Source organism: Raphanus sativus, chromosome 5 (assembly GCF_000801105.2).
Source record: "Raphanus sativus cultivar WK10039 chromosome 5, ASM80110v3, whole genome shotgun sequence".
Lineage (NCBI taxonomy): Eukaryota > Viridiplantae > Streptophyta > Magnoliopsida > Brassicales > Brassicaceae > Raphanus > Raphanus sativus.
The window spans coordinates 23,050,007-23,075,050 of record NC_079515.1 but is presented as its reverse complement, the minus strand read 5'-3'; the positions used below and the strand labels follow the sequence as shown (position 1 = coordinate 23,075,050).

Below are 25,044 nucleotides of genomic sequence, written 5' to 3'. Positions count from 1 at the left end.
TTAAACTGCTTTAATCAATTATATTTATATACAACTAAAAATAGTTATATACAACCACTGCGTTCGTATGTTTCGAGCGTTGGAGTCATATCAATTTACAGTCATAACGCAGTGATTGCTCAACGAAGGACGAGGCGCTGGGTAAAACGTTCGTTAATGCAGTAGAACGTTTCAAATGGTATGAAGCTACATACAACCAAAGATAACCACAAGCTCTCACTACAAAGAAGTTAGTGATTTTGCAACGTTTAACTTTTGATACGTGCTACATTCAGTCCGCAACATTTGCAATATATTTGCAGCAAATTTCGTTGTCGATATTCTATACTTATATCTGCTTTAACTATTAAAAATTTATTAATTGGTTTGTACATAAGCACAAGATAATGGTGGCCCGGTTGGACGCATGTATATATACACTTGTGATAAGCAAGAGAAAGCTCATCACAATTCACAATATGGCCCCTCGTCTCTATGATGCTTGAGACTAACACGTTGTGCATCATTATTTGCTCATGACTTTTCATATAGCAAAATATATTTTTAATCTTAAAGACATCTCCAACTCACTCTATTTTCACTTTAAAATAGATTTTAGAGTAAAAATGTTCCAATTGTACTATATTTCTCATTCTATAGTAAAAAATATGTTTACTTCAAATATAAAATAATTTATTTATCTTTTGTTCATCACTCTATTTTATATTCTAAAATAGAATATATCATTGGAATAAACTCTAACTTTATTATAGAATTACTCTATCTTAAAATAAAAATAGAATAAACTATTTGGAGATGGTCTAACCTAATATTTATGTGTATAACTGTTTACACGTTATGCATACACGGTTAAGATTGTTTGACGCTACTAATTTAATTTAACACTAGTAGTAGTTATCCAACTTCAAAGTATAATAAGATGTAAACATTATACTTATTGACATTTATTCGTTTATATATTTATTTATTTATAAATAATCTGAAGGACTGACTAGATGTCTGCAAGGCGTGTGTGGAACATGAAAGCGTCAGTTCTGAACGAATCGAAATGATCAAAGAGATTCTGCCATCAAAGAACAATCACACGTGTGCTGGTTCATCATATATATCTACTGTTCCTTTTGTTTTTATTACAGCAACACGACAAGCCAATTATATTGTGATTATTGTTTAAATAAATTTTTTAAATTGAGTGAAAAAGATGTATATGTTTAAAGAATATATCTCAGTCGGCATAAAAGAAAGAAAAAGAAACAAGAATATGTTTCTTTCATTAAACAATGGACAAACCGTGTTTCAGGATTACATATCATTTGTATGGTTGTTATAAATTGAAGAAATATACGGTGGAGAAACAGGAAAGTCTGGTAATTTAGAAGCTATATATTTATAATCAAATTATACTGCCACTTGTTTAATAATATAATATATATTAGAGAAAGTCTGAAGGGAAAGAAAATAATATGTAGATGGAGTCATGAGGGTCCATGGAGATGAGATTGTAACTTTGTAAGATTGTCAGGTCAAATGAAATAGGTGGACCAACCAACCCTCTTTTTCTTGTGTAAATTTCTTGATATTCTATTTTGAAATTTAGACTTCGTTTATAATACTGAAATTTTAAAGTTTCATATAACCCAATATGAAACCATATAACTTTATGATTTTTCTTCATTTACTAAACCACATGTATCTTACTTACTTTTTTATTTTCTTTATCAACACTACAATCAGTTTTGGTAATTTAAGTCTAATATGTTGACAATTTATTCCTACACAACCTTATGCATGAAACTGCTTTTTACCAATGCATATTGTTAGATAGGAAACCAACTAAAAAGTAATCTCTCTATTTCATAATAATAGATGATGTTTTGATATTTTAGTATAAACTTTAATTTTACTGGAAACTATGTAGGTAACCAATTAGATTTTATAGTCTTGTATATGATTGTTTAAATGATTTTTTAAATTATAGTTTTTAAATACTTTTTCTTAAAAAGCAATTTTTAAAAATTTTTGTGCACTAATCAAAACTTCATGTATTGTAAAACAGTAAAAGTAATATTTTGTATCTTAATATATGATTTAAAAACATCTGTCTCGATGTAGTCGCTTAACAGTTCAACTATTTATAAAACGATGATAAGTAGCTCATACATAAACCGCATCTCTTGAATGACTAATTTGTTTGGCTAAGTTTAAGATTGTAACATCAAAACATAACTAATGAATAATACTTAAATTCAAAGTTTATATAATCAAATATGTTCAAAGTCATTTACATATTAAATAATTGATGAAAGAATAAGCTGAAAGAGAGAGCATTTTTGTTAAAAATGGTAGAAGTTCTTAGACAGAAATTAAAGTTTTGTCAATAAAACGACAACCCATGATAAAAAAAACAGAAATGAAATATCTTGAAACCATTAATGTTTGATATTAAAGGCGGAAAACATTTATAATGGAGAAATGTTCATGCTTGCATACAACATTTCCAATAGCTAATTAATTAGTATGCAGTAATGGTCATATCTTTTACCAAACTATCCTTTGGGGCTATGCAAATAATTTAATGGTAATTGATTTTGATGCTAATGCAGAAAAGTACACATCTAACAAATACTTTGATTATCCAATTTATGGAAACACCATATAAAGCGTATACAAGGACATGCCAATTGTATTCAACTTCAATGCTTATATACTTTTTAGTCACTCCAACATTTTACTATTTTTTCTATAAAGAAAAGATAGAACTGCACTAATTAAACACACATTGAAAAGATTGACTTCACATTTTCACTATTTTACTCTTTTTATTTATGTCTTTTTCCTAAGTCCTAATAATTAGAAAATTTCACATTACGACTATAACTGGATTGTCAAATTTTAGAGTAGAATAATGTGAAATGTTATACACTATTCATTCCATAATATTTTTATAAATTATAATGAATGATATGGAATGCTCATTCTATCAGTTTCACAAAAAATAAACAACATTTAAAAGTAATTATTGTCTTACAATTTTGATCATGAATAAATGGAATGAAATGTATTCAAATTTTCTATATATTCCATCCATTTCTATTCCAGTAATTCTTTTTGTTTCTCTTTATATATGAAAACATGAATCTGCATTAATGAAATTGTACTATAATGGATATAAGTGTTTATAGATTCTGGTGTTTTTCAACAAAGAAAGACTTTAGTTGTTTTTAATGAATAGAAATTCTCGTATGATTCTAGTCTTATTAATAGATAATATTAAATATTATTCAATTTATTAATTTCTAAATTCTATTATTATTTTAATGCGATTCAATGCTATGTGATACTTATGGTTGATATCATCTCAAGAGAATTTAACAAAAAAAATCAAATAAAATGGGTAAATTAATTCATTTTTAGCTTTAAAATGACACGTTTTACAATTTTCTGCAAGGTTCAACTATATTTCTTAACTCCAATGACCAAAAGAAAAATCAAACCGAATTGGAATGACAACATTTATAGCCAGTATTAATAACAAACCAATAGGCAATAGATAATCAGATTCCATGTGATGAAGGTTGTGTTTAGAGTTTAGACCAGACCTGTCATAATACCGATAAAATAAAATCCGGTTTAAGAAGCCGGTTTACTTCAATGGTTGACATGAAAAGAAAAGAAAAGAAAAGAAAAGAAAAGAAAAGAAAAGAAAAGAAAAATAAGACAATTTACGAAAGAAATCAAACTACTTGCCACGTAAGATACTTTCCCCAAATTTTTTGACTTTTAGAATCTCCAAAAACCCAACAAAAGACCTCTGTTTTGTTTTGTTTGGTTTTGTGTTTTGTTTCTTCACCAAATAATTTGTCTCTTTCACAAATCGTACCTGAAACCAAGTGCCTTTCTCCCTCTAAATTTGTTGGGTGTTTTTCATTTATAGTGGGATTCGATGATGACAGATTCTAAATAAAAGAGATTTGATCATACGGAGAGAGAAGAGAGAAACAAACGTCTATGGAAGATTGTTAGCTAATTGTAATCTAGAGAGAGAGAGAGAGAGAGAGAGATGGGAGGTTGCGTGTCGACGCCGAAGAGCTGTGTGGGATCGAAGCTGAGGTCTAAGCGAAGGAAGAGTCGTAAAAGACGAAAGCTTCAAAGGAAGAGAGGAGCCGCCGGATCATTTGACAATAATCTCGATCATCCTCCCAACAACTTGCCCACTCCCAGTTTCAGAGGTCCTCAATTCTTTCGTCTTGAATCTTGATCATGATTTTGTGTTTTTTTTTGGTTTTCTCTAATGCTTCATTGATTGTACAATTTAGTATCTGTATCTGCTGGATTAGATTCTGATTATAGATTTTTATTAATAAGGCTGTTAATAGTTCTTTTTAAATATTTTTTTTAAAAAGGTTGAAATCTTTGTTAATTTTTTTAAAATTTCTGTCTTGCGATCTTATGATTTGAATGATGTTGGAGACAAGTAACATGTTACCTGATGATGATCTTATGTTTTGGTCTACAGCAAGTGGGGAAGAAGCATGGTTTGAATCCAATGTAGCATTTGAAACTGATTGTGATGATGATTTCCACAGCGTCCATGATGATGGTATATTTTAACATTCTTTCTCCTCATTTTTATTGATCTTCGTTTTACAGTTTTTCTTCTATTTTTCATTTTCAGATACCTCGTCTTTAAACGGAGGTGAGCGTGCATCAGACTCCAGTACTATAACCACATCATCAACAGGAGACTCTGACTCAAACTCAAACGCATCCATGCCCCGGTCGAAATCAGACGGTGGCATAAACGACACTGACCAGCCTGATTTCATAGACTCATCATCATCTGCGGATGAAGGAGGAGGAGCCTTGCCTAGTAACTGTTTGCCTTGTCTGAATCCAATAACTGTTGTTCCTTGTGTTGAAAAAGGAAGGTCACTTAGCTCTAGCCCTCCTAGTTCAAGGAAAAAAGCGTCTCTTAAACTATCTTATAAATGGAGAGAAGGTCATGCTTCAGGGGCCTTGTGTAAGTATATATATGAATCCCACTTGATTCACCATCTTGATCACAAAATCATGGACTTACTTCTTTGTCTCGAAACTTGTTTCAGTTCTTTCTAAAATGCAGTTGAAGAGACCAGTAGCGGGTTCTCAGGTTCCTTTCTGTCCAATCGACAAGAAAATGCTAGATTGTTGGACAACCATCGAGCCAAATAGCTTCCGTGTTCGTGGCAAAACCTATTTAAGGTGAACCATTACTTATGATTACTAGTTTAACAATCTTAAACAAGAAGCTAAACCGTTGACTTTTTTTTTTAAAAGGGACAAGAAGAAAGAGTTTGCAGCTAGCCATGCAGCGTATAATCCTTTTGGCGTTGATGTTTACTTATCAGAACGTAAAATAAACCATATCGCACAATATGTCAAGCTTCCCGTTACGACTCCGTCCACGAAACTCCCATCTATCCTTGTTGTTAATGTTCAGGTACGATCTAGTTCTTCTGATTACTCTGTTTCTGGAACTTCCAGTGATTGTTTTCTCTTGGTGTAAGCAGATTCCATTGTATCCAACTACAATCTTTCAAGGTGAAACTGATGGAGAAGGAATGAATATTGTTTTATACTTCAAACTTTCGGATAATTATTCAGAGGAAATCCCTCTTCATTTTCAAGAAAACATTCAGGTAAAATTTAAAGTTTGATCCCTATAGTTTCATCTTTATGGCTCTGTGTAATGCTCTTTGTTTTGGCGCAGAGATTAATAAATGACGAGGTTGAGAAAGTTAAAAGCTTCCCTATGGATGCAACGGCGCCTTTCAGAGAACGGCTGAAGATACTGGGACGTGTTGCCAACGTGGATGATCTGCACTTGAGTGGTCCAGAGAAGAAGCTGATGCAGGCTTACAACGAGAAGCCTGTTCTTTCGCGTCCGCAGCACGAGTTCTACTCGGTGAGACCAGACTCTTTAATCATTCCCCTTGATCAGGAATATGCTTTAATAACTAATGGACTTGAATTTTTTTCTAACTCTTTGTAGGGTGAAAATTACTTTGAGATTGATATTGATATGCATAGATTCAGTTATATATCACGGAAAGGATTTGAAACATTCATCGACAGACTCAAGATCTGTGTTCTTGATGTTGGACTCACAATTCAGGTAATTTTTTTTTACAAAAAAAAAGTTGTTATGGATGTATAAATTTTGCTTATGTTGAGTATTTGTATGTATGAACAGGGGAACAAACCAGAGGAGCTACCAGAGCAGATTCTGTGTTGCATCAAGCTAAATGGAATTGATTTCATGAACTATCATCAATTGACTCAAGAACTCTTATGACTTTACAAAAAAAATTTCTCCCCCCTTTGTTTAGCTTATTAATGACATCCCTTTAGAACACTCCAAGAATACAAAAAGGGTGATGATTTTTAAGTGAATATATAAAATTTTATGGTCTTTACTGAGAAAATGCCATCAGCATGGTATGACACCATATAAGAGAATCCGTTGTTGACCGGTGTGATCACACCATTGTTGTAGTATTGAGACAAGACTAATGCAATCCTTAAACAAAGCATGGTTACAAACTTACAAAATATTTTTGAACTATACAATAACAGTGACCATAAAGCCACATACTTGAATTTTGTAGTTTACATGCATTTAGTATTTTAGTTTAAAAGACATTTATAAAAAAAAAACGTTGATTAATTGTTGAATTATTAGCTTTGTTAAATTCTGATGCTATGATTTAGCAGATGAAACAGAGGGGATTGTGATGTCACGTCGCGCTCTCTGTGGCCACCAAAAATTGGTTTTTAAAGGTTACATCTTTATCGCTGGTTGAGCTATGTCCGCAAATCACTCTTCTTCCGGCAACTGTTTCATCATCATCCAAATGGCCCGAGCTATGATGTTTCAGAGCAAAGATAGGAAGGCAAATAAGCACATACGCAAAAAAAAAAAAAAAAAGCACATATGCTTTATTCAATAAAAGCACACACACCAAACAACTTAAAGCCACTAATTACCCTTGTTAGTACATCAAGCTGGAATGAATAAGATTAAGAACTAAACTTTTCATACGTATGTGCGACACACACCAAACAACTTATTTTGTTCTCAACATATCATCAATTATTATTATTTAGTAATTTTTCATGTTGCTTCTAACGAATCCATTTCATAGAAATGTAATATACTGTTACATATCACTCTTGATCACTATCCCCTCTGTTTCCTCTGCTAAATCCTAGCACTAGTAATCGACGTACGTAGAATAATAGGTTCTTTACATAGCCATGCAAAAAGTCTGTAAGAAAGGTATCGAAACACACAACAAATGGAGTAGAGTTCTGTTTCTTATTGCATAATTCCAACATTCCCTACACAAAGCAATTCCAACACTGAGATGAGACCCTAGAATTCATTTTCCCTTCATTGTCAAGTTTATAGGAACTAAAATGATAGACATGAAACTTCCACTCGCCTTTCACAGGATCAAGCGACACAAACTCAGATCCTTCCTTGTGCGGCTGTGCCTCAGCTTTCTGTATCAAAGAGGCGTTCTCATCCTAGAGTAGTAAAGGCCAAGGCGTTTCCAGTTCATAAAGCAACGGATCTACAAGCAAAAGGATCATCTAATAAACCAAATGGACATAAGAAAATCAATGGGAAAAATAAAAGAGACAAACCTCTAGAACTTTCTCTGTTTGTCCTTGTTTTTCGAGGAGTTTCATCCAGCGGTTTAGATCTGCTTTGGTGATGCGGAATCCTTGGTCCTCCATCTCTCTCAAAAGGTCGTCACAGGTGGTTTCAGAGGATCTGAGCTTGGAAAAAAGATTTCTTTTTTGAGCAGGAGTAATAGGAGTAGCATTCTTAGCCCATTCAGGATCATCAAGTTTAGGGAGCTTAAGAACATATGGTCTTGGCCCTTTAGTCCGACTCTGGTCTGCAACGTGGAACCAATGCAAGACCTTCAAGTAGGCAGGGCGGTTTTTGGCATCAACGTCCATCTCAACGAAATTTGGCTCTACTTTGTTGAAGTACGCTGAAGCCGCTGCATCTCCTTTAACCTTGCCAAGAAGATCCACATAAATCTCAAGTTCCTAGGGAGAAAACACCATCTTCTTTTTATCCATCCACCTAAAGATCTACACACAACAAGTAAACATTTTCAAAAAAAAAAACTTAAATCCATAATAATAATAATTCAATTGTTGCATCAGACATATATATATACCTCGAGAGAGTTTTCAGGCGTGTTGTTCCTCTTATCAAGACGTTTGGCCCATCTGACAAGATCCGTTTGAGTGACGTAAACGCCCTTCTTCTCTTCCTCCCTTAAGATGAGATCTATTGTCTCAACCGTAAGTGACTTCAGCTTCTGAAATACCTTCATCTTCCCTGCCTTGATCTGACCAGAGCTCTCAACGCCAGATGAAAACGGTGCAGCCACCGTTGTACAAGCCATCTTCCAGCCAGAAGACAACGGAACAGCTGCCTTCCTCCAGAAATGAAGAGAAGCCATGAGAATGCGGTATAATTTCCTGTACCTAGTTTCACTACCCCCTAATTCATTTATAGATCTTTTATAACTCTTAATGTAACAATTCTTTCAGTAAATTTTATAGGATGATGCTTAAGCGGAAAGCTAAGGCACAAGGAGCTGAGCTTATATCGTTTGATCCTATAAGATTTGGCGATGAAGACATCAAGTTTAAGGATTCATCTCAGTGTTAATCCTGTTGGAACTGTGCTGTAAGAAATAGTTCCCTACTCCATTTGTTGTATGTTTCCTTTTCTTACAATTTTTGTTGTTTTCTTATAATAAGACCATAACTGACCACCTCCTTCTCCCTAAGGCTTTTTGAGACTTTATTCAAATGAGGTAATTGCTCCATATTACACTTTTTCAACCTCAAAACATTCTTCTTTTGTTCATATAATTGCTCATCATTACACTTTTTCAACAACAAAAAAGAATGTAGATGCATGAAGAACGTGAATTGATTTATATGGGGATGGGATTCTCTTGAAAACGATTTGTTTTTGTTTTCAAATGTGTATTTTACGTAATGAAATATGTAATTTTTTTAAAAATTAGAAATTGTAGTTATCAAAAGATAGTAAAAGAATTCTCAAAAAAAAAGTAAAAGAAGTGCATTTTCAAAATTTAAAATATAAATAGAGTAATTTTTGAATTATCCCATATGTATATAACTATATTTATTTTATCTTAGATAGACCAAATTTATATGTAACATCAGTTTGTTAAGTTAGCGTTTGTTCTAAATGAGTTAAAGTTTTATATGATTATAATTCAAACTAAAAATTGATTTACATCATTTTTTCGGGTTTAATATATTCTTTTAGATATGTTTTGTTTGCTTTTATCTATTGCATTTTCAACTCGTTATTTCCTTTTTTTTTTTTGGACGAACAACTCGTTATTTCCTAGAAGTCAATAAACACATGGAAAAGGTTCCAAGAAGATTTAATGGTTCATTTGCTGCCACGCAATGGATATAATGTCACACGTCAATTTTCACCATCTTTTTATGTAACTCTCTCCGTTTGTTTCCATCACTTAGTCATGAGGGCGAGGATAGCTCTCAACCTCAAATTCTAAACCATAACATTCTCTCACAAAAAAAAAACACACATCGAGTTCTTCTTGGTTCTTAATTTTCGCGATAAAATGGTGACCGGCGACGTAAAGCTGATTGGCTCATGGGCGAGTGTGTTCGTCATGAGGGCGAGGATAGCTCTCAACCTCAAATCTATTAGCTACGAGTTTCTCCAGGAGACATACGGCACTAAGAGCGAATTGCTCCTTAAATCAAACCCGGTTCACAAGAAGATGCCGGTTCTGATTCACGCTGACAAACCGGTGTGTGAGTCCAACATCATCGTTCAGTACATCGACGAGGCTTGGAGCTCATATGGACCCTCCATCCTCCCTTCTCAGCCCTATGACAGAGCCATCGCTCGGTTCTGGGCCGCCTACGTCGATGATAAGGTTAGTTTAAGCTCTTCAACTGATATTGTGTTTGTTCAGTTACAATCATGTTAATGATATAATAGCATGTCCTCAAGATCTAGCGGGTTTTGGTTTAATCCGGTTAATAATCTGTAACTTATACGATCAACTGAGTTTAAACCGTATATGGTTGGACCAGTTCTGTTTCAACCAACTCCTTTCTCATAGTACAGATGATAAATAAGCTTAATCTTGTATCTTTGATGTTCTGTCTTAATTCGATATAAATGGGAAGTGGTTTATTGCTCTGAGAAGTATCCTAACCGCTCGAGGAGAAGAGGAGAAGAAAGCAGCCATAGCTGAAGTCGAAGAAAGGACTGACCATTTGGAGAAAGCGTTCATCGATTGCAGCAATGGGAAGCCATTCTTCAACGGTGACCATATCGGTTACCTAGACATTGCCCTAGGGAGCTTCTTGGGTTGGTGGAGAGTCGTGGAGTTAGACGCCAACCATATACTTCTTGACGAGACCAAGACTCCTTCTCTGTTCAAATGGGCAGAGCGGTTCTGTAATGACCCTGCTGTGAAGCCTCTCATGCCGGAGACTACAAAGCTAGCTGAATTCGCGAGGAAACTCTTTCCCAAACCGCAAGCTTGATGGCAAAGTCAACTCCTCTTAAATATATTGTTGGAGATGAAAGCAATGTAATGTATCGGTTATTGGAAGTATGAAACTGGTTTGCTAGAACATGTAATTTATCTTCCATTTCAATGTATCCAGGACGACCTAATATCAAGAAAATATTATGTATATTCGTAGCTCTTTAATTCAACTAATTTGTCTGACCTGGAAAAACCATATTGATTGTTACACGACATCATCATGGATTATTCACTATAAGGTCTCTTTTATTTCTCTGAATTTTCATACACAAACCAAAACTTTCCAGTGTTAGGGTCGATCAAAGGAAGCCAAACTATGACCGACTCTTTTCTTAACAGTACACAGACACCTGAGAGCAGAAACTTTCGAGTACTTGCACTGGTACAAAGAATCACCATACTTGACTAGGTTCACATAATCACTAGCTTCTTGGCAGAAGGGATCTCTGTCAACAGAGTTTGATTGTGTGAACATGAGTTTCCTCATATAGAAGCTACTTGTTTCTATTGTGGATAACAACTGGTGTTTCGGATTCATAGGAGTCTCAATACCAATCGTTCTATAAAGTGCACACTTCTAGACATGTGAGTTAAAAGACTTGCAAAACACAGTCTAGTGATACCCTGTCTAACTGTTATGCATCGTTGAGCGCTTATAGAAAGCTTAAGATGAGGTGATCATGTTGGTGTATAAGAGAGTGACCAATCATCTGAAGCAGCACTACTCTGTTCAATTCAACAAAACAGGGGAAAGAGCTAACCCAATGAAGAGCAGTGTGAGTGATGCACGCTGCGTTAACTGAGAGCCAAGACGGCTGATCTAATATTTCTTCAATTCAACTGAAGTAAGAAGTCAAATGTCTCGGCGTCTACTCTGAGAAATTTAGATGAAACCGCTCTCACCTATTACAGTAGCTAATGTGGAGAAGGTTTCCAGTTTTGTAGGTTTCTGAATTGATGGTTTCTTCTTCTATAAAATATTCAATAGAGAGTATTAGTGCCAAAAGCCAAAAGCCAAAAGCCAAAAGGTGAAACTTAATAACCCTAGCTCTGTTTCGTGTGAACCACGTAAATGAATATACATAACATAATTCTCACGTGGCCACAACAGACTTTTTGCATGGTTATGTTTATAGACTGAATAACCCATGCCCGGTCGATAGCCTAAGTTTCCACTGAATCATGTTTTAGACTTTGACATGCTCAGACCTAAAATTGCCAGTTATGTTACCTCATTTAATTAAGTGTCAGAAAGCCTTTGGGAAAAGGAGCCAAGGATTTGATTAGTTCCAATAAGACCAGGAAAGGAGTATGGTGCTCGAACAGCTGGAAAAACATCAAAAACAAGTTTACGATCGTTGGAGACTAAATTAAAAGGTGACAGAAACCTCATGAGCACCATACGCCTTTTTCAGTATTAACAGTTGTCCGATTTTAAACAGCTTCAACGTTGTCATAGTATTTTACATCTACGATGAACAAATGTAATGGTTCGTTCATAAATTAATCAATATTCATAATTCATCAGTCAACCTAATATGAAGTGCACACAAAGTTGAGCTCCATGAAGTATATTAGCATTCTTTTATAGTCTAAGTACCATGATATCAAGTTCCCAAAAAAAAAATGATATCAAGTTCCATTGTAGGTTTTGAATAATTATTTGGGAATTTATTTTTTATACCAAAAATGATAACTATGTTCTAATAGACTAATCTCATATATTTTGTGTCGTATTAGGCTATTTTGTTTCAAAATGGCAATACTGCCCCTAATTTCAATCAAAATTTTGAAATTACAATTAAAAAATATTGTTAAATATTAAAATATACTTTTTAACTGAAGTAATTAAAAGAATATCAAAATCCCAAAAATTTTAAACTTTATTTTTTTTTTATTTTAACTTAAAAGTTGATTTTATAATTTTATTTCATTAATTTAAAAATTGATTTTATAAATCACGAACTTATAAATGGATTTTTCCTTTTTTATATAAATCATTTTTATTAAGAAACGATTTTCTATTTTTTTTAAAATGATTTCTATTTTCTGATAAATCGATTTTCTATTAAAAACATTTTTTTAAAAAAAATTGATTTAATTAATAAATTTAAGGAAACATAATATTTCCAAATATTCACTTCCCATATTTTGAAACCGATTATTCTTATCCGTAGAGAGTAGAATGTAGTAAACATGTTTGAGATCGAATTCTACTAGTTTTAAATTTACAGTAATGTGTAGATTCAGATTTCTACAAGTTTTAGATTTATTACAATGTGTAGATTCAGATTTCTACATATTTTAGAATGATAGGTTAAACGCAGAATATGTTTTCCAAATATTTTTAGATTACTATTATTTACGTAGAACACGTATTTGTAGATTCAATGGAAAAAGTGGATTACGTTTTCTAACTATGTAGAATGTCAATTCTACTTTTCTAGAAAATATGAAATTATGATTTAAACATTTTTAAAACTGAAAAATATCAATACGTAGATATAGGTATTTCATCAGTATTTACTATTTTTGTTTTTGTTTTTTTTGTTTGTAAAACTATTAATTTGATTTATTTTAGAAAATACTAAAGAATATTAGAAGAAAATGGTACAAAAAGAGATTAGCCTAATAGGACATAGTTATCATTTTTTTATCTAAAAGAACAATTTTCTTTAATTATTTTAAGGTCTAGTAACCTATCTATAGAAAACTATATATATGCGGATAAATTAGGCATAAATTGATACATATTCCTCGGAATTTGGTAACTTAAGAAGTTGGTAATTTTTCAAATGCTGCTAATTCATTTAGAACTTCAGTTTCGGTCAAGCAATCTTTAAAACCAAAATTTTAATTTTGATAACATAAAATTTTTAAACTATTTACCCTGCGGAAAAGCGCAGTCATCTATTAAGTAAAAGATAGTATGATTATTGATTACTGATGAATGATCTGTGAGTTGTCTTAGTCGAAAAATTAGAGTTTTGGTTAGTGCAGAATTCTCTTCAATGTTTCTCCGACACTTCTTGAAAACTCCTCAGATCTCCTCCTCTGTGGGGATGATCAAAACCATCTCCTGCTCTAAAACAAAAACTTTTTTCCAATCTCAAATCATCCGAAAAACCATGTGACGACGTTCTGAGAGATATGGAGAAGCAAGGATTTCAGATAAATCCAGCCAATCTAACTCGCTCGGCAAATCTGCTGGAAAAGCAAGGTCGAGAAGAAAAGGCTTTAGAGGTCAGTTTTTTTTTCCACCTGATAATTTACTGTTAACTAAATGCTCGTTTTGGTTTGTAGATCCTTTCCTTTATGGATTGAAAATGTTGTCTTATGATGAGTAAGTATGTTCTCCGTCCTGGAAATCAATCTTCTGCATTTGTTGGAAAAAGCACTTTCAGAAGGGCTGCTAAAACCATCGCTCCTTCTGTCCTCAATCTCGATGGACCTAATGGTTAGTTTGTGCTTACTATGGCTCTGGGATTTTGTTTGGGGAAGAAGGCAAAATAATCACTTGTGGTCATATCGTCGTCAACCTCCATAAGTTTTTGTCAATTTTGTTTGTTTCTATAGTTGCACTATTTTTGCTGAATTTTATTATTTGTAAAAGTGGTTGTTGGCTTTGCAGTGCCCAAAGACACATTTCTAAAAGTGATGAAGGAAATAAACTGGTAGATGTTTTAGGATTTGAAACTACTAAGATTAGCTTTGACTAGGAAACACATGTATGTTCAACAACTTTTTTAAACATGTGTACATAGAGTATTGTGTTACATAGGTTTTCAACAATCTAATTGTATTGACAAGGGTATATTGGTTAATTAAGTTTTCAACAATCTTATCTTGTTATCAGATGCTAGTAACGTTAAGTGTTGGCACTAACTACAACGGAGTAACTTTCTCATACGACACTGATAATAACATTGCCTTGATCAGAATAAAGCCCAAACCCAATTTGGTTTGCTGCTAAGGCTGGTGATGCCAGTGAAGTTCATCCTGGTGATTTGGTTATGTCTGCTGGTTCTCCAAAAGGTTGGCGTTTTAGCTTCTCAAAGGGAATCATAAGGTAATTTAGCATATTCTTGGTTTCTGTTGCTTTAAATTGTGTATGTGTAATATATCTTAATTTGTTTTTTATTGTCTTACAAGTTCCCATAACCGCAAGCACAAGGCACTGATGGATAGAAGTTCCCATGGCAACATTTACCTTCACTGATTGTGGGACTGCTAAGGTGATTCATATATATTGGCTTTAGTTTGACTTTTACTCGTTATAGGGAAATTCTGGTGGTCCTCTGGTTAATTTAAATGGTGAGGTCGTTGGTATTAATGTAGCCGGAGAAGTTCCAGGGATTGGATTTGCCATTACGATTGATACTGTCTTAGAGCATCTCCAAAAAACATTCTATAATTTCAAATATAAAATTTCAATATATAGTGTCACTATTCAAAACTTCAAATTTGAAGTTTCATTTTTATTGTATTTTGGTCCTTACATTTACATATTATATTTATAATTTTTAAATATTTTGTCCTTTAATCTTTTTAATCCTTCAAAATTTTATAAAGCATAAATATTTCAAATTTACTTTTATAATGTTAATTTCTACAAATAAAGTTAAATAAAAACATTAAAATAAGCTCTTTTTTTCAAAACTAGATTTAGATACCAACAATAATAGAAAAGAAACTTAACAAATATACTAATTGATCATACATGAAAGTATTACGAAAAATAGTTTTATAGAATAATGTAGTAATTTACTTCTAATTTAATATTTACTTATGTATTTCTATGTAAAATATATATTTTATTGTATCATTTTGTTAATTAATATATCTATAATATTTATATATATGTGCTATTTATTTATAATTTTTTTATGAATTTAAATTAAGTATCATAAATATAAACACCATAACATAAAATATAATTTTTTTTGAGGTTAGGTTTGAAGTTTGGTTTTTTTCAGAGAAAACTAGCTTAAAACTTTAAATATAAAGTTTTGCAAAATTTAAAATACAGTGTCTTCTTGGAAATTCTCTTAGAGCACTCTTATCCTTATCAGTCGTGTCACTTTAGTTTATAAATTCAAAAATATTAATATTTAAACAGAATTACATTAATGAATTAAATTGTATTATATTTCTAGTGATACAGGCATTTTTTTTGTACATGTTTGTTTTCTGTGATTATGTTTACAATTGATTGACTAATAGTAAAACAAAGTTCAATCGACAGTGGTGGAAACAAATTTCAAAAAAGCAATTTACGTCTTCATTTTAATTTCTTTACTTCACTATTAAAACTATACATATGTAAATAATATATTTTTATATTATCATTTTATGTTTTGTTTTAAGATATACTAGATTTTGATCTGCGCTTTGATAGTGCGGAATAACATTTTGGTTAAATTTTCCAATTTAAAAGTTAGGAATGGACGCTCGGCTACCCATTCAGACTCAGTTCGGGTCTATTCGGGTTTTTGAGGTCAAAGATTTCAATCCATTCAAGTATTTTTAAATCTCAATTCGAGTTTGTTTCAGATCTTTGCGATTGGGAATAAACCATTTAAGTTATTTTAAATTTTTAAAAATTCATTATATACTTCAAATTTCTCAAAATCTATAAGGATAATAATAAATTGCATAAAATTTGAATAAAATATGTCAAAATACCTAAACTTAACATTTAAATTGATTTGGTTTGAATATTTGGATAGATAATCAATAGATATTTTAAGTATTTTTGATAATTTGAGTATACTTTAGTTATTTTAGACATTTACTTAAACAATTTGGATATATTTTCAAATATTTTGGATAAATTAAAAGCATTTTATATACTTTCAATGTTTTTAATATACATCAAATCTAAAAATAGTTGATATATTTAGGTATATAAATCTACTTCGGATATATTCGGGTACCCGAAATACTTCAGTACAGATCATATTCGGTTTTGGTTCTTTAAATAACAAAATTTTGAACTCATTCGGATATCTAATCAATTTCTGTTCGGATTCGATACTACTTTATCAGACTGAGTTTGGTTTAGTATAATATATATTTTATATGAAATAGACAATGTGTATTTTTGTGTATATGTGTAGTAATTGTTCTATAATTTGGATTGTCGTTAGTAAGATATTATATTAAGAATAAGAAGTTTTGAGAGCAATGAAATATTATTATTTTGTGACAATTAAAAATCTTGTTTTATAAATTTTTGGTTTCATTTTTAGATACAATTAGACAAATTTAGTTAACAAAATTAATAAAAAAATCTAACACAATAACTCTATTAGATGTAATTTTTATGAATTATAAAATAATTTTCTACATTAAATATCAATAAAAGCCATTGATTGTTTAGTATATATTTTTCAAATAAATTCAGTTTATTTTTAGTGTAAAGGAAATAAAGTGATTTTATTTATAAATTCATGTCTATACTACTATTTATGAAGTGATTTTGCTTACTTGTCATATTCTCCATGATTTTAGCTAACTTTGCTTGTTTGTCATGTTTTTATTAATTTGTTAAGTTTAAGCATTTAAAAAGAGCCTTGATAAATCTTTTATATAATAAAAACGAATTTTATTTTATCAATATTAAATTTATATGGTATATTAGCTTTTCTTATTTGTCATATTTTTATTAGGGTTTAGACTTTTAAATAGGTTATTGATTTATTATTAGTTACTAACTATTCACTAATTTATTAATTTAAATAAATATCCTTACTGAATATATATATATATATAAACAAATTTTATTTTAATGATATAAAGTTTATATGGTATATGCTATATTAAATAATTGATTACAAAATAATATTATAGAATTATCAAAAACAAAATCATGTTCTCCATGATTTTAACTAATTTTGCTTATTTGTCATGTTTTTATTAAGTTTAAGCTAAATTATCATTGATTTATTATTTGTTTTTACCTGAGTCACTAATTTATTAATTTTAAAAATAGCCTTGATGAATCTTGTGTATAAATAAAAACAAATTTTATTAATATTAAATTTATATGTTATATTAGCTTTTCTAATTTTTTCATATTTTTATTAGGTTTTAGACTTTTAATAGGTTATTGATTTATTATTAGTTTCTAACTATTCACTAATTTATTAATTTAAATAATACTCTTGCTGAATTTATATATAAATAAAAACGAATTTTGTTTTAATGATATAAAGTTTATCTGTTATATGCTATATTAAATAATTGATTATAAAATAATATTATAGAATTATCAAAAAAAAGAAGAAGATAATATATATATATATATATGTATTGTGTGCCTATCTGAAAACAATATTTTTATTATAAATTTTTTAAAATAATTAAGATACAAAACAATTTATAATTAAATATTAGTCAACCAAAAAGTATAAATATATTTTTCTAAACTATTTCTAAGATATAAGTGTTTTAAGAAAACTTAACTCAATAATAAATATATATTTTGATAAAAACAATATTTGACATATAAATATTTTTATGTTTGATTTAACTATGTAAAAACATAAATAATAATTTATTATGTTGGTTTTAGATTAATAAGACATAAACTAATTAGTATTTATAAGATATTTATGTCCGCAGGTGCGGGCAAAACACCTAGATGACTCGGTCCAACAATTCACCTCCTTCGGTCATAAGTGACCCTGTACTTTATCTAAGTAAAAAAAAAAACAGAAAACAGAAGGAAAAGAAAGAGACCATACAGCTCTTGACCGACGAACATTTTTTAATTGCAAAATCGAAAATCGATGATGAAAATCAAAGGTCTACCACGTATATCCGAAAAAGACGACTGCAAAATGAAGGAATTGTAAGGTATAAATCGTTTGCTCACCTTTAAATTGTTTTGGCTCGATTAGTTATAAAAAATAAAAAAAAATTCCCAAAGTGACAACAAAAGAAATCCCAGATCCTAACAAAAAGGATTCTCTTCCACAGATCCTAACATGCGGATGAAGAGTTTCTTAAATCTAAAATATTATGAAAGGGACCGAAACGGACGAACATCATCCGTATCATAGATCAGAGACTTTAAGACATCTGAAGAAACAAACAAAAGTGACCGTTAATAAAGCTTCTCAATCACTTCTCATAACTAAATTTTGATCTTTCTATAAGTCACTTAACCATAAGTACAAAAGTGTACTCAGGTCATTGGTGGTACAAATTGATGAACAGAGAATATTATAAGAAGTACGACATTACACTTTTTCTTAGTCAAGATTGGTTAGTACTCCTGATGATTCTTATAAACCTCCAATTATCATTTGTTAAGATGCTTTTGTATTTGCGATCAAGGAGCACAATATTCTGTAACTTTTTTATTTACATGTTTTAGGTGATTGAAGGAATAAGGAACGTTGGTTGTATTCTTCGCCTGCAAGGTAGAAAATAATTAAAAGTGAAACAATACGACCACCATATAAAAGATATTTCGTTGATACAACTGTTAAAAACTTTCAGTGTATTAGACTTTAATCTGATATATTATTTGGCATTAACAGGACCCATCTCCGTATTGCACCGCTTCCAAATGTGAAAAAAAGCAAACTGATGAAATTTCTCCAAAAAGAAAAAAAGAAAAACAAAAGGTAACGCACCATTCACAGCAGAACTATAATAGTATCTATCTTATTAAAACAGAAACATTATGTTGTACCTAACATTTATTTTGTAAGTTTTTAAATTAAATATACCTTTATACTTTATAGTTAAACCTACATTAAATCATTAATATTCCTTTCTTTATACTAATATCCATGTTTCCAAACAATATACTTATTTCTTTATACTACTATCAATGTTTCCAAACAATACAATAATCAATCTTAGTTATTTTATATCCATCATTTTCTCTTTAAAATTTTGTAGAAACATCATAATTTCATAAATTGCAAAATAATAAACTTTAAAATTTGGATTATAAGATTACAAATTATGAAACTATTACAATTTAAATCAAATTTGATTACATATCGGTCATCTATCAGTTCAATCGTTTAGTCTCGGGTTTTAGTAATTTTTAATATGAATATTTTAAAAACCTAAATTGAATTGTTAGATCTCCGGATTAACCGGTATAATAACAATCGGGTTGAATTTTAAAATACTGATTTAAATGCAAAAATATTTTAAATACACACTCTTTAAAAATTACAAAATATTTGTTAAGTTGTTAGTGAAATTTTTTATCGTAAAATATTCCGCGCTTCCAAAGCGCGGGTCAAGATCTAGTTATACTTTGTAATAGAACCGATAATTGATAGGAATGGTGTCTGAAAGCAAATTATATAGTATGAAACGAATGGAAAAGTTTTCTATTCTGTCATAAATATTAGACAAATACGAAAATCTGTAAATCAATTTAAAACAATCATTCTATCTTCGGAACTAAATGAAATATTGAAAAGAATATAATCAGTAAATTGGATATCTATACAATTAAATGAAACTAGATTTTGACCCGCGCTTCGAAAGCGCGGGTATTATTTTTCAGTTTTATGAAATATATTATTTGTTTGTAGTTATTGAATGTATTTATCATAGTGAAATTTTCTTTATAATAAATTCGACACATAGAGTGTCTCTGGTAAACTATATGCTTCTCTGGCTTTGTTTTATTCTCTCTCCAATCAACATATTTATTTGACTTGTTGTTAAAAATAAATGATTTTAGGACGTAAATATACAATATTTTTACATTGATATTTTGTTTAAACAATGTGACATATTTTTATATTAATTAAATATTTACATTGTAATTTAAACTAAATTTTGACCCGCACGCCCATGCGGATGTATATTTCAAACCGATTTATATGTTAAGTTTAGGTATTCTAACATATGTTATTCAGATTTATATACAATATATTATTTTATTTATAGATTTTAAGAAATTCAAAATATATAATGAATTTTAAAAATTAATTTAAATGAGTTATCCAAACCCGAAGTGAACCCGCAAATATCCGAATATAATTCAAAATAAAATTTAGAAATATCTGAATGGAGCTGAAATCTTTGACCTCCGAAACCCAAAACCCAAGCAGATCTGAAACGAACCCGAATGGATACCTGAACGCCCAGCCCTAGTCATAATTCGAACTGAAATTTAGAAATATATGAATGGGGCTGAAATCTTTGACCCTAGAAATCTGAAACTCAAACAGATCCGAAACAAACCGGAATGGATACCTTAACGTCCAGCCCTAGTCACTATTATGTATCATGTATATGTCAGCATATAAATGCAATTAATTGCATTGGTCCATCATATAAATAATAGAATAGTCTTTCGACGTCAAAAAAAAAAATTGGTCCATCATATAAATAATTATATAAGTAATAATATTTTATATGTATCATCTTATAAATAATCATATATATTATATTCTTAAAGTTTAATGTGAAATATAAAAACCATAATTTAAGTTGGTATATAAAATTAATCTTTTTGTTGTATTTGCTTATATATAATGAAAACATTTTTTTAATAATGGTTATTGGATAATATTTTAGTAAAATAATTTTTGAATATATGAATATTTTAAAACAATTTTTTATATAAATCAACTTTAAATTATTATTTTGATTTGAAATATGTATATAAAATTTAAATTTTATTTTATGATTATTTTAGTCAAAACAATGTTTTTAGGTAATTAGATTAGTCTATTTTGTATATTTTTTAAAACTGATATAATGGATTTCCAATTTTTATTAATAACATAAGCCATTATTTTTTCTTCTTATTTTTTCTTCTTGACATACTTTTATCCATGTTTCAAAGTTTTAAATTTTTTTGCATTAGTTTTCTATGAGTTATTATTAATTTTATGATATTTTTTTGAAAATTGAACTCTTGAAATTTTATATTTGACAAAACTAAATAAGGTAATAATACTGTTTTTAAAAATTGTTTTACATAATAAACTATTTATATTTCAGTCTGTGTTTTTTATTTTCACCATAAAGAATTGTAAATATAGTGACATAATTTTAAATAAAAAAAATATAGAAAGAAGGTTGTTTAATTTATTATAAAAACAATAGTTAAATGTTTAAATAAAAAGAAATATTAATTATGTTATTCATGTTTCCAATCAATTCTCATTTGTTATTAATTTACTGAAAATACAATGGCTAAATATGTAAATAAAAGAAAGTACACATCTCTACTATCCGTGTTGCCAAACATATCTCATTTATTCTACTATCCATATTACTAAACATATCTCATTTATTCTACTATCCTTGTTTCCAAACATCTCCATTTTGTACTTCAACTTTAATAATATAGATGTTGCAAATATTTTTTTTACTATAAAAAACTGAGTTGTTTGAATCATTTCTTGAATGTTCTTGCTGGGGAAGAGTAACCATTTATCACTCTTAATTCACTTCTATTCTATGATTGCTCAAGCTTACTGCAATCTTTTTCAAGATTTTCTTCATTACTTTCAAACAATCTAATCGCTCTTTCCTTATCATTGAATCTGAATTTAAATATATAAAAGATATAGTTAAACCACCTATATCTTTTTGCATGAGGCATGAATTTTGTGACCCTTTTACATGTTACATATATTTATTTATTTGATCTAAACATGTTAGATATATCAATACGAAAGTCATGCTATGATTGTCAAGATGAATCCGGCATATAATATATGAGTTGATAAAGATCGTTTTGAGATATATATATGTTGTCAGTAAAAACACTTACATTCCATGGTTTAGCCTGATAAGATAGTATTTTGTTTCCAAGAATATAGCACTTTTACATGAACAAACCATTCCGATTTATATAGTAGAAGCCACAAAGTAAGAAGCCTAAGGTCAAAAGGTTGATAAAGTATTTGTTTGAGAAGAGTGGCGAAGGTGTCATATATATAAGAGATAATTGGAAAATAAGGACATTTAAAACTTTAGTTTGTTACAATAGGATTTTTTGTGATATTTTTGTCCTATTAGGATTTAAATTATTGTTAATACAATTATACCCTTCAGTTAATCAAATTTAAATTTAATTAAAATATATAATATTTGTTAATAAAATTTTATAAGTTAAAAAGAACGTAAAATAAAAAAGGGAAAACACATTTAACCTAACTTATAGCTTCTACTCTCCTCTTCTCCGCTAAAGCTTCCTATTCTCTTCCATGGCAATTCTTCTTCTCACAATATTAAAATCATGTCATCTGTTCTCTGTTTTTTATTTTTTGTTCTCTTTTTTTCTCGTACTTGTTCTTTGTCAGTTTCGTTGCATCAGCTGAGTTATGTACTCCACCATCAATTTCATCAAAATACTCGATTCTTCACGCATGGTATGTGTTTTATCCTATAGATTCATTTTTAGGATTTGATTTGTATCTGAAACCTAAGCAGAGGCTTGGCAAGCTAGCTTGACTGTACTCCACCATTACAAACCGTAGATTCGGGTGAATCATATATTCTAAAGTTCTGGTTGAGATATACTTGGAGGAGATCATGAACAGCCCCATGGCCTAGGGTGATCTTCTAAGTAAGTATCTCATAACTTAGCAACCTCCTGACGTTTTTTTTACTTGGCTTATAATTTTATCTCCTTATTTGTAGTGCATATGATTCAAAACCTAGAAGCAACTCTAAGAGTCGGTGTCGTTCCTAACGCTCCACAGTTTAATCCTCAACCACAAGATTTTGGAGCTTTTAGCAAAGAGAAAGAGGAAAGTCCAAAATCATTTAACAACCCCAACGAGAATAACTCTAAAACTGAGAAAGCTTCCAAATCTAGAGATGCAAAAACCTCAGTTCATATTGAAAAACGTGTTACTGGTTGTTCAACCTTCAGCTAGTAAAGAGAAGATAAAAGAGGACCCACTTGGTGATGCTAGGACCAAGATTCAGGAAGAGATTACTCGTAAATTTGCAGCTGATCTCATTTCACAAGGCACATTAAGAGCAAGTGAAGCAGCTACTATAGCTACCAAAAAAGCGAGGCTAAGAGTATGGACATCTAAATGCAGCTGCTTAGCCTAGTAAAACAGATGAAACCGTTTTTATTGCAACTGTATTGGAACTGCATCAATAATATTGAAACAATAAAATATGATTCCATTATTTTATAATCAAAGAAAACAAATAAGCTGATTCTGTGTTTTTCATTCCCAGTAGCAAGTATTGAACTGCAGACATTGTTGCTTGGAAGAATATCATGAAGGAATTATCAGTTTGAACATGATCATGAGAGATTTAGGGTAGATTTAGTATAGATTTGGAAAATATTTTTAACCGATTAGGTTCCACGCCATAATCCTCATACACCATGATTTTGAGGTCCTCCAACAGAGTAGTAGTTTCTAATGTAATCATTCGACCACACTTTTTTTGTCTCCCATGAAACTCCACTCGTCACTGCAATTAGACATACATTCACCAGATTTAACATAGATTAGAACTATGTTGTATTGATGAAAAAAAAGAGAAGAGAATTGGACGATGAAGAAGAAGAGAAGATATGTCGATGAAAGGATCATGGGAGGAAGAGAAAATCGTGGAGAAAATATTCTCTAAGATGTTTAGGATAGATTTAGGAAACATCTATAACCGAATATGGAAGTTTCCATATTCTTTGGATTTGCCTAGAAAACGTATCCTACCTAACTCAGAGCACAGTAGAATACGTGGGAATCATATTCTTCCTAAGGCGTCATATAAGGTAAAATGTACATGAGCTTAATTTCACAATAAGTACGTAAGGTACATTTTAGAGTTGTGGCTATATGTCGTTATATATCCTTAGGTAGAGTGAAGACATATTGATAGATTGTAAGGTTACAAAATCTACCTAAGATATATATGCAAGGAAGTCTATATAACGTTATATACTCTGGGTATACCGATGTATAAAACTTATAATTCGGTTTCTAGATAAAGTAGATTACCAGAATGTGTATTCTAACTTCGGTTAGAAAACAAAATAAAATATGATTCTAATTTTTTTTTTAAATAAACATAAAAATTGTCATACTTATGTTTCCAATAGTTTTCATATTTTTGTATATTTTTATATTTAAGTTTACTATTTTTCTCATGAACGAAAGGTAAAACATGTCCAAAATTGCCAAAAGTATGAAAAGTCCTAAAACGACAAAGAAAAATTTAAAGTGTCTCTTTTTTCCAATTCTCCATATATATAATAATAAGAATTTTAGGTGTTGATGTTAAGTTCAACATGTAGAAAATAACTGGGTGGCATATTCTGAAATATTCTAAATTTGAAACTTGATAGATTTTGTGAAAATGGAGATATTCGGTAACCATAATTTGGAAAACAATACTATTTAATATGTTTATATGGCAACTTTGTATACATTAG

General features: G+C 30.3%; 3 protein-coding genes and 1 long non-coding RNA gene across 5 annotated transcripts; 3 read left to right on the top strand and 1 right to left on the bottom strand.

The window, feature by feature from the left end:
* The first annotated feature begins 3,850 nt into the window (after positions 1–3,850).
* On the top strand, positions 3,851–6,455 carry LOC108859071 (uncharacterized). Its single transcript, XM_018632918.2, has 9 exons — positions 3,851–4,229; positions 4,517–4,600; positions 4,676–5,020; positions 5,106–5,241; positions 5,317–5,479; positions 5,550–5,678; positions 5,750–5,944; positions 6,032–6,154; positions 6,233–6,455. The coding sequence occupies exons 1-9, from the start codon at positions 4,061–4,063 to the stop codon at positions 6,332–6,334; spliced, it is 1,446 nt and encodes a 481-aa protein (XP_018488420.1). The 5' UTR covers positions 3,851–4,060; the 3' UTR covers positions 6,335–6,455.
* Positions 6,456–7,102: 647 nt separating this feature from the next.
* LOC130512320 (uncharacterized) lies at positions 7,103–8,379 on the bottom strand. Of its 2 annotated transcripts, XR_008945829.1 has the most exons (3): positions 8,238–8,379; positions 7,690–8,148; positions 7,104–7,616 (listed from the first exon to the last, which is right to left on the bottom strand). XR_008945829.1 is itself a non-coding variant. In XM_057010157.1 (2 exons), exons 1-2 carry the CDS (start codon positions 8,008–8,010, stop codon positions 7,551–7,553), a joined length of 387 nt encoding a protein of 128 aa, XP_056866137.1. In that variant the 5' UTR covers positions 8,011–8,155; the 3' UTR covers positions 7,103–7,550. The 2 variants fall into 2 exon arrangements, 1 of the variants encoding a protein (XP_056866137.1); XM_057010157.1 differs by lacking the exon at positions 8,238–8,379 and having other exon boundaries at positions 7,103–7,616; positions 7,690–8,155.
* A 1,192-nt stretch (positions 8,380–9,571) lies between these two features.
* On the top strand, positions 9,572–10,788 carry LOC108857139 (glutathione S-transferase U18). The gene is made up of 2 exons (XM_018631074.2): positions 9,572–10,016; positions 10,273–10,788. Exons 1-2 carry the CDS (start codon positions 9,696–9,698, stop codon positions 10,633–10,635), a joined length of 684 nt encoding a protein of 227 aa, XP_018486576.1. The 5' UTR covers positions 9,572–9,695; the 3' UTR covers positions 10,636–10,788.
* A 12,081-nt stretch (positions 10,789–22,869) lies between these two features.
* Positions 22,870–23,674, top strand: LOC130512870 (uncharacterized). The gene is made up of 3 exons (XR_008946479.1): positions 22,870–23,011; positions 23,120–23,208; positions 23,283–23,674. It is a non-coding gene; the product is annotated as an uncharacterized LOC130512870 (long non-coding RNA).
* Positions 23,675–25,044: the final 1,370 nt, after the last annotated feature.